At 38.4% G+C, this 8,851-nt stretch overlaps 1 protein-coding gene across 1 annotated transcript; it reads left to right on the top strand.

The window, feature by feature from the left end:
• The first annotated feature begins 6,463 nt into the window (after positions 1-6,463).
• LOC123236085 (probable inactive ribonuclease-like protein 12) lies at positions 6,464-7,985 on the top strand. The gene is made up of 2 exons (XM_044662346.1): positions 6,464-6,503; positions 7,501-7,985. The coding sequence occupies exons 1-2, from the start codon at positions 6,464-6,466 to the stop codon at positions 7,983-7,985; spliced, it is 525 nt and encodes a 174-aa protein (XP_044518281.1).
• Positions 7,986-8,851: the final 866 nt, after the last annotated feature.

Here is an 8,851-nt window from a genome sequence, read left to right as displayed (position 1 = left end):
TCCTTCTATTTCTCTTGGTGATCCCATCAGTTACTATAGATTCATTTATCATCTATAGGTAGATATTTTTATGATCTATTATCCAACCCTAACCTCTCTCCTGATCTCTAGTCAAACACTGACAATTGGATATCTCAAACTGAATGTCCTATAGACATCTTAAACTCAACACATCTAAATCTGAATTCATTATCTTTCCCCCCCAAAAAAAATCCTCTCCCTTGTCCCTAACTTCTCTCTTGTTATTAAAGGTACCACTACCCTCCCATTCAGGCTTAAAACCTAGGTGTTATCCACAACTCCTCATTCTCACATCCCATATCTCATCTATTTTTTTTCCATATCCAATCTATTGCCAATAATGGCTGATTTTCTCTTTTAACATCTCTCAAATACACCCTCTCTCTCCTCTGATATTGCTAGGTGCAAGCTCTCATCACCTTGTGCTTGACGTATTGCAGTAGCCTGCTAGTTGGTCCACCTGCCATAAGGCTCTTTTTATTCCAGTCCATCCTCAATTAAGTCACCAAAGTGATTTTCCCTATGTATATGTTTGACCATGTCATCCACCTTCTCAACAAACTCCAGTGGCTTTCTATCACTTCCAAGATCAAGACCACATCTCTGGCATTCAAAGTTCTTCATAACCTGCCCTTCTCCACCTTTCCAGTGTTCTTACACATTATACCCTACAATCCAGGCAATTCACAATTCAGTGATAATGGCCTCCTTGTTGTTCCTTAAATAAGGCATTCCATCTACCATTCTTCTCATTTTCTCTGATAATTCCCTATTTCTAAAAAGTACTTCCTCTTTACCTTCACCTACTGACCTCCATGGCTTCTTTCAAATCCCAGCTAAAATGTTATCTTCTACAGGAAGCTTTTCCTGATCCCCCTTAATTCAAATACCATCTCTGCATTGATTATTTCCAATTATCCATTATATAGCTCATTTGTACACAGTTCTTCCCCACCACCACCACCACCCATTCAATTGTGAGTTCTTTAAGGGTAGGAACTTTCTTTTGACTTTCTTTGTATACCTAGAACTTAGCAGAGTGTGGCACATAATAAGCACTTAATAAATTTTGTTGACTGACTGATTGACTTTGTAAGTGTATGTGAAAAGGGATGGAATGAGAAAGAAAACATAACCTGGAAAACTAATCTTTTCCCAGACAACAACAACAAAAATTTTTCTTCTTATTCTAAAGCAGTGATTCCCAAAGTGGGTGCTGCAGCAAGCCAGGAAGGTGGTGATGGCCACAGGTGCATTTATCTTTCCTATTAATTTCTATTAAAATTTTTTTTTAAAAAACTAATTTCCAGGGGGCTAAATAATATTTTTTCTGGAAAGGGTGCGGTAGGCCAAAAATATTTGGAAACCACTGGAGAGAAAAGAAAAATAAATCCCAGGTCAATTTTAGCTCTCCCTTTAGGGAAGCTAATATTAAAAATTATAAGATCTTCTCTTGATTTACTTGAGCCCATAGTCAAATTTTAGAGCAGGTCCTGAATTGTGGCCCTTTCTGAATCTCTAGGTACCAGTACCAAACACTATTTTTCTGTTTCATCCTCTCCATTCATGAATAGAAAATACACACAGTTCAAAAGTAATTGGGACTGGTCTTTTTTTACAAAATTGGTCTGTCTTGGTACTAACTAAAACAGTAATTAAACAACTTTAAAGAACAAGAAATTTGATTTAAGCATCTTTTAGATGGAAAGGGAGGGAGAAAGGGGAGAAATGAGAAGGGAGAAAGTGACATTATACTGGTTTTTTGAATTCTCCACCAGGAAAATGTTTACCACAAGAGGACAATTCCCAAAGTTTGGTCACAAGTCTCTCCTCTTCACAGGGAACAAAAGAGAAACTGGCAAAACTGGACTCTCCTACTACCCATCTATTCTATGATCAACATAATTTTTCTGAATCTTCCTCCTCCAATGAGCATTGTTTTTGCTGATGTTACTGTCTCTGCAAAATTATCCATTACTGCCATTCCAACTACTTCAGATTCAATATTCAGTTCAAAATTTCTGACCTATTCCAAAGTACCAGTCCTGGAAGACCCCGAATCTCCCTCAGGGCAAGAAGAAGACAACCATGTTTCCTTCAAACTACATTTTCCTGGAACCTATACAGCTAGTCTGAATGCTTTTCTCTGGCCACAGAAGCCTATGTTAAAGGCAGCTACAGAAATATATAATATTACGGTTCTAAAAGATCCTTGAAGTAATTTAATCCAATACTCTTATTTTGCAGATGAGAGAGCTAATGCCCAGAGAGGTTAGTTGATATGCACAGATGGCACAGCTAATGATACAGTTAGAATTAGTGCTATGGGAGTAGAGCTAGAAGGTACCCCCAGGGAGCATATAGTCCAACCTCCTCATTTTACATATGAGAAAACTGGGATTCAGAAAGGTTAAGTGACTTGCCCACAGAAACTTAAGTAGTAAATAGCAGAGTGGGACTTCAAGTCCACATACTCACCCCTAGTTTGATATCTTTTCCATTATTGCCTCAGTTCTCTTTTTTTCCAGTCAAGATACTTTTCCGCTCTAGCATTTTGTCACCCTTTCCCTTTTCTTAGATGCCATGTCCTCTGTGAAACTTCATCATCCCAGCTGAAATATTTTATTAGAGTATTTAGCACTTATTACACATTCTATTTGGCATCATACTTATATCTAAGCACATGTAATTTTCCCCAACATATTGTAAGGCTCTTAAGTAAGGTACTGAATAATTTTTCACCTCTGAAGTCTATTCAATTTGATAAGTCTCACTTACAGTACATAGGGGCTTAATGTCTATTAAATTGAACTGAATTTTCTCTCTCCCTTGTTTCTTTTAATTTCTTTACATGTAGATACACTTCTAAAAATTGTTTTCTGATATTTTGCCAGCCATTCTCTTTCCTTCCCTCATAGCTCCTCCCCAAGACAGCAAGTAATGTAAGTTGTACATGTGCTATCATGTAACACATATTTCCATGTTCGTCATGTTCTAAAAGACACGTCATTTATACTAGAGAAAAATCCACGAAGGAAATAAAGTAAAGAATGGTATGCTTCAATCTGTACTTAGATTCCATCAGTTCCTTTCCTAGAAGTGGAGAGCCTTTTTAAATATGAGCTCCTTGGAATTGTCCTGGAGCACTGCATTGCTGAAAACAGTTAATTTGATCATCATACATTATTGTGTGATTTTGTACAATGTTCTCCTGGTTCTACTCACTTCACTTTTCATCATTTATATGTCTTTCCAGGTTTGCTTGTGTGTGTGTGGGGTGTGTGTGTGTGTGTGTGTGTGTGTGTGTGTGTGTGTTCAATCATCCCGTTTATCATTTCTAATGGAGTACATACAATAATGTTCCATTAAAATCTTATACCACAACTCATTTAGCCATTCCATAATTGATGGCCATCCCTTTCAGTTTCCAGTTCTTTGTCATGCAAAAAGAGTTGTAATAAATGTTTTTGTACAAGTAGATCCTTTTCCTCTATCTTTGATCTCTCTGGAATAGAGAGGAGATGTAGTAGATTGCTGGGTCAGAGTGTATGCACAGTTTTATGGCTTTGGGGCATATTTCCTTTAATTTTGAACCCTTCCTTCCTCTTTCCTCCTCCCTCCCTCTCTCCCTTCCTTCTTTTCTTCTTCCTTCCTTCTTCCACCAATATTAGATTCCCCACTATTTACAAGCTATTAAGCTGACCACTATCCAGGTCTTTCCCTTGGAGAACTCAGGGACCAGAGGAAATTAATATGTTTTCTTTATCTACTCTTCATATGTGTGTGTGTGCATGTTTATAGGTGAAATCCAGTTGAAATGTCAACATGGAAGAAACATAACCAATGACTGAGGGAAATTATCTCAGAAACATAGACCTATCTGGTGTTGCAGGGAAGAGATGCCGTAAAAGGAAAGCAAGGGTAATTGATCTGATTTATAGCATCCTGAAGATTACTGATCACTGGAAAATTATTTTTGCCTTTGAAATCTACAGAGCAAAATTGTGATCCAAGAAAAGAATATGGCAGGCTCAGAAGCTAGAGTCAGGCCTGGAGACAAGAAGTCCTGGATTCAAATCTGGCCTCAAATACTTCTTAACTGTGTGACCTGGGCAAATCACTTACCCCAACTGCCTATCCCTTATTCCTCTTCTGCCTTGGAACCAATACTCGATATTGATTTTAAGACAGAAGGTAAGAATTTTTTAAAAATTGAACATGGCAATTGGAAAGGAATAGCTAATAACTGTCCACAAATTAATATATTCGTGAGTGGACACCTGAGAAGAAGAATTGGAAATGGAGGGAAGATGAGTGAAGAAAATAGAAAGAGAGAAAGAATACAACAAAGGAACAAAGACTCAGAGACAATGGCTTCAGGAACATGGGATTCAGTGTGTGTGCTCTTCTGATATTGGTAGAGAGAGAGTGAGTTGCATATGTTCCCAAACTTTTATTGGGGTGTCAAGGAATGTGAAATTGGAGGTAGCTAATGAACATGTGACATGGTGTAGGATTTAACCTTGGCTCAATAGACAACCACATGATCAAAGAGGAGGAGGTTATTCAAACATGTGAGCTGGAAAGGAATGTGGTCTGATAAGGTGTTAGCTAGGGCCCTTTGCCCCTGCCCAGTAATTCTCCTGACCATTTGGTTTGGAGAGTAGTCAGAATTAACAGAGTACCAATTACATACAATGATCAAGAATAAAATAACCATGAGTCTGATACTTGAGCACAAAGGTTACAATAACCGTACATCAATAATACAATACTTTCAAGATTAGAATATACCTGGTGTGCCACAAGAACTTTAATGTATCATCTTACTAGGTATGCCAGAAGTCCTAGAAAGCAGAGATAGGCACAGTTCCAAATACTTCTAGGAAAGGAACTGATGGAGTCTAAGTGCAGATTGAAGCATACCATGCTTTACTTATTTCCTTCATGAATTTTTCTCTAGTATAAATATGTGTCTTCTTTTACAACATGATGAACATGGAAAGATTGATAGCTAGCTAGCTAGATGGATGAATAGATAATATATACCTTGTCAAATGAATCATTTATCCATTCAATAATGCAACAAACATTTATTCAGTGCCTATGATGTGCTAGAAGGCAAATGACATTCCCTATAGAAAAAGGAATATTTATTTTAAAAGCAAAATGGTGAAAAAAAAGAGAGAAAAAGTCATCTCCTAATTGATTTGTTGTATAATTTTATCATGTATGTTTTTTTCTTTAGTTAAATCCATAGTCTTGTTCTCTGTCATTGTTAGTGTAACTTCCCTTTTCTCTTCCCTGCTATTGGCCCTCCCTGGGGAACTCTCAAGACATTTACCTCCTTATGCACCAGAGGGCAGAGGAGCACAGGTATTTGCTGTGAAGTCATTGTTGGTGCATCTCTAACAGGGGTGATTTCAGGATAGTCTAAGACAGTTTTGAAAATTAGCTTCACCCTATTCTTTCCACCCCTAAATAAACCCAAAGTAATCTCATCAGTGAGAATTGTCATTTCCTGAAAACTAAGACCACAATTCAGCACTTCACAGGCCTCACTCAGGTGGTTTTTTTGGGTATCCACTTATGCCCAATTCACTCTGTAGTTTGATGATTTTGTAGCTTTATTACTTCTGTCCTGGCCTCCATTATCTCCTGGAAGGAACAGAGTCTAGAACCAGAGGCTGAGCACTGGGCAAAGAGGAATGTTTTTCTGTTCCTTTTATCTTTTTCTATTTGAACATTTTAAGTGCTAAATATTTCTCTGACAATTAACAGTTAACATGTATCACCTTGGGCTCAATATTTTTATGACATTGAGAAACCTCATTATAATATTACTAGCTGGTAAAAACAGGTTTAAGTATTAAGATGAAATAATATTATCCAGAACATGCCATAAAATTCCAAGAAAAGGATATTTATGCAACTTCAGAGAATTAAAAAGTTTGTTCATGAGTGAATTATTTAATATTTCAGAGTCTCAGTTTCTTTATATGTAAATAAGAAAGATAATATTTGTACTGCCTATCATAGGATTGTTGTGAGGAAAGCAATTTGCAAATCTTATTATATGTGTCATTAGTAGCCTACATATAATATCCAGTCCTGTCATCCAATATCAATATTTGAAAGATGTTCTACTGAATTTTCCATGATAACTTATTCAATCAGAGCCTTTCCAGCTTCCTCTCATTACATAGCTCAGATGTCCAGACTTGTGATTTTTCTCCTCCTTTGTTTAATGTTAAAAATTCATAACATGCCTAGCTCCACCTTTCCTCTGACTGTAACTCTCCCTTCCCCTCCAATGATATCCTAACACACATTTCATCCAAGTCCCTCCCTTTCTCTCTGCTCTCCTAAACCCAACGGGGCTCTCTGTCATCCATTTCTGGAGAACTAAGAGACACAGGGACTTTCTCCAACCCATGACCAGATGGATCTACTGTCTGCAAGAGCCACTGCAAATAAAATAGGTGAGGAGAAATAACCTTGGCCTAAGTCATAACAGGACCTAGATGGAAGAAAATGGAGAAATGACATTGGGAGAGAGAGAAAGACAGACAGAGAGAGACAGAGAGAGAGAGATTGCAGAATGAGAGGGAGAGATGTACATTGTATACAAGGAAGTGATTAATCATCAGAATACATGAGAAGGGAACATAGTGCCTGAACTAGAAGGGAAAAAGGTTTTGTGGTTCAAAGGAAGGAGCAATCATCTGAAAGATTAGAGGTTTTGAGGGGGCAGCTGGGTGGCTCAGTGAATTGAGAGCCTGGCCTAGAGATGGGAGGTCCTGGATTCCAATCTGACCTTGGGCACTTCCTAGCAGTGTGACCCTGGGCAAGTCACTTAACCTCCATTGCCTAGCTCTTACCACTCTACTGCCTTGGAACCAATACATAGTATTCATTCTAAGATGGAAGGTAAGGGTTTAAAAAAATTAAAATTAAAAAAGATTAGAGATTTTTGTAATGGTCCTGACTCTGCCATTAACTTGTATGATCCTAGGCAGATCATTTCCCCTCTTTACTTCGCTTTTCTCATCTGCAAATATGAGGGAGTTGAGTTAACCTTTAACATTTTTTTCCAGCTTTAACATTCTGTGGGGAAAGTATTAAATAGCAACCATTCCTTGCCCAGCAAAATGCTAGGTGCTGTGGGAAAGTATAAAAGTCAATCCCTGAAAAAGCCAATGATATTTCAGTCTAGCTAGGGAAACAAGACACATGAGAGAATTAAAAAACAAGTGATGAGTCTAAGCATGGCTGGACTACAAAGAAGAAAGAGACCGGTGTGGGCTGGAGAAATTGGGAAAAGTTCATAGATGAGGTAGAACTTGACCTAGGTCTTAAAGGATGGAAAAAATATAAATTAGCATTCATAAAGGAGGGAGGACATTCTAGGTCTGTAGAAGATTATGAAGAAGAGATGGAGGCAAAGTCTCTTATTCTCTTCTGAACCTTTTCCCATAGGAGAGAGAACAAGAAATGTGAATGGGATCTTTCCCCTGTTGGTGCTATTGTTGCTCACTTTCCTTCTGATGCTGGGTCTGAGTAAAAGTCTGGATGATGACCTTCAAGAGAAATCTTTTGAAGAGGAGCACATAGACTACCCTAAGTCAAACCGCTTGTTCAGGTACTGTAACTCCATGATGCTGTTGAAAAAAATCCGAGGACCCAATGACACCTGCAAGCGAAAGCATGTATTCATCCATGAGAGGCTAGACAACATTGTTAGCATGTGCAACAACTTTACTACTATTACTACATGCAAGTACCCCTCAAGGATGAACTGCCACCAGAGCCAGAGGAAGCTCCAGCTGACAGACTGTAAACTCACTGAAGGTAGAAGGTTCCCAGGATGCAAGTATCAATCTCTCCCCAAGTTCAACTCCATCCTCTTCAACTGTGATGAAATTGGGCCTGTATACTTATATAAAATTGTGGAGGATTCCTAGACCAGCTCCTTTGTTTGGGACTTCCTGTCACCCCTCCAGTTGTGAATCATCCTCCTCACTGATCCCTATAATGATGAAGGTGGGACTGAGAGGGAAGGGCCATAAAAGTGCCCTCTTGAGTGAAATAGTTCAGGACCAGGAATGTTCCTTGCAGAGCAAAAACCTCTGCAGTACTGCTGAGGTACACTCTTCTAGTTGTCTTTTCCTTCCATTTCCTTCTATTTTTTCCTTCTATTTCCTTCTATTTGTTTTTTCCTTCAATAAACTGCACTGAATGATGAGCCATGAGTGTGTCTAGGTATGCTGAAGGCAAGCAGGCTTTACTTGTGGTAATACCAATGGATACTTATATAATATATGGAGTAGACATAATGGATTATCAGAGATAACTGGGAAGGGCTCTAGAGCTCTTCAAGATGCTGTTTGACATTCTATTATTACAACTTTATTCTTTTGGCTCATCTTTCCTTCCTGGTAAATGAAAATACCATTGGATAAAATAAACCTTAAGTTTTCTAATCATTTATTATGAGTAATTTATTGATTACACATAGTAAGTTTAGATTGAGATTGGGTTGTCCCAGGTAAGTGAGAGTGAAGTAGAGACAGTATAAGGACACTTGGCAACTAGGTAGAAAGTTGGAGGTAGAGAAGAAACAATGAAAAAAGGCATCTTTTCCCCTCCCAACTTTGTTCCTGTCCTCTGGACTTCAAAAACTTGCCCTCTCTACTGCCCTCTCACCTTGGAATTTCCATAAATCCTTGGAATAGACTACCACTGCCCACCTACCCACTCATCATAATATATCCCTCTGCAAGACCCATCCCCTTCCTACCACTAGTGAATTCCTCCTGGAGCCTCCTAT

The sequence above is a fragment of the Gracilinanus agilis genome, chromosome 2 (assembly GCF_016433145.1).
Source record: "Gracilinanus agilis isolate LMUSP501 chromosome 2, AgileGrace, whole genome shotgun sequence".
In the NCBI taxonomy this organism is placed as follows: domain Eukaryota; kingdom Metazoa; phylum Chordata; class Mammalia; order Didelphimorphia; family Didelphidae; genus Gracilinanus; species Gracilinanus agilis.
Note: the sequence above shows the minus strand (reverse complement) of the source record. Positions and strands in the feature narration are given on the sequence as shown.

Excerpts from the sequence above, each read along its gene's own strand:
- LOC123236085 (XM_044662346.1), top strand. The coding sequence starts at position 6,464 with ATGGATCTACTGTCTGCAAGAGCCACTGCAAATAAAATAG. Across the intron at positions 6,504-7,500 it reads AGCCACTGCAAATAAAATAG|GAGAGAGAACAAGAAATGTG; the intron begins GTGAGGAGAAAT and ends CTTTTCCCATAG.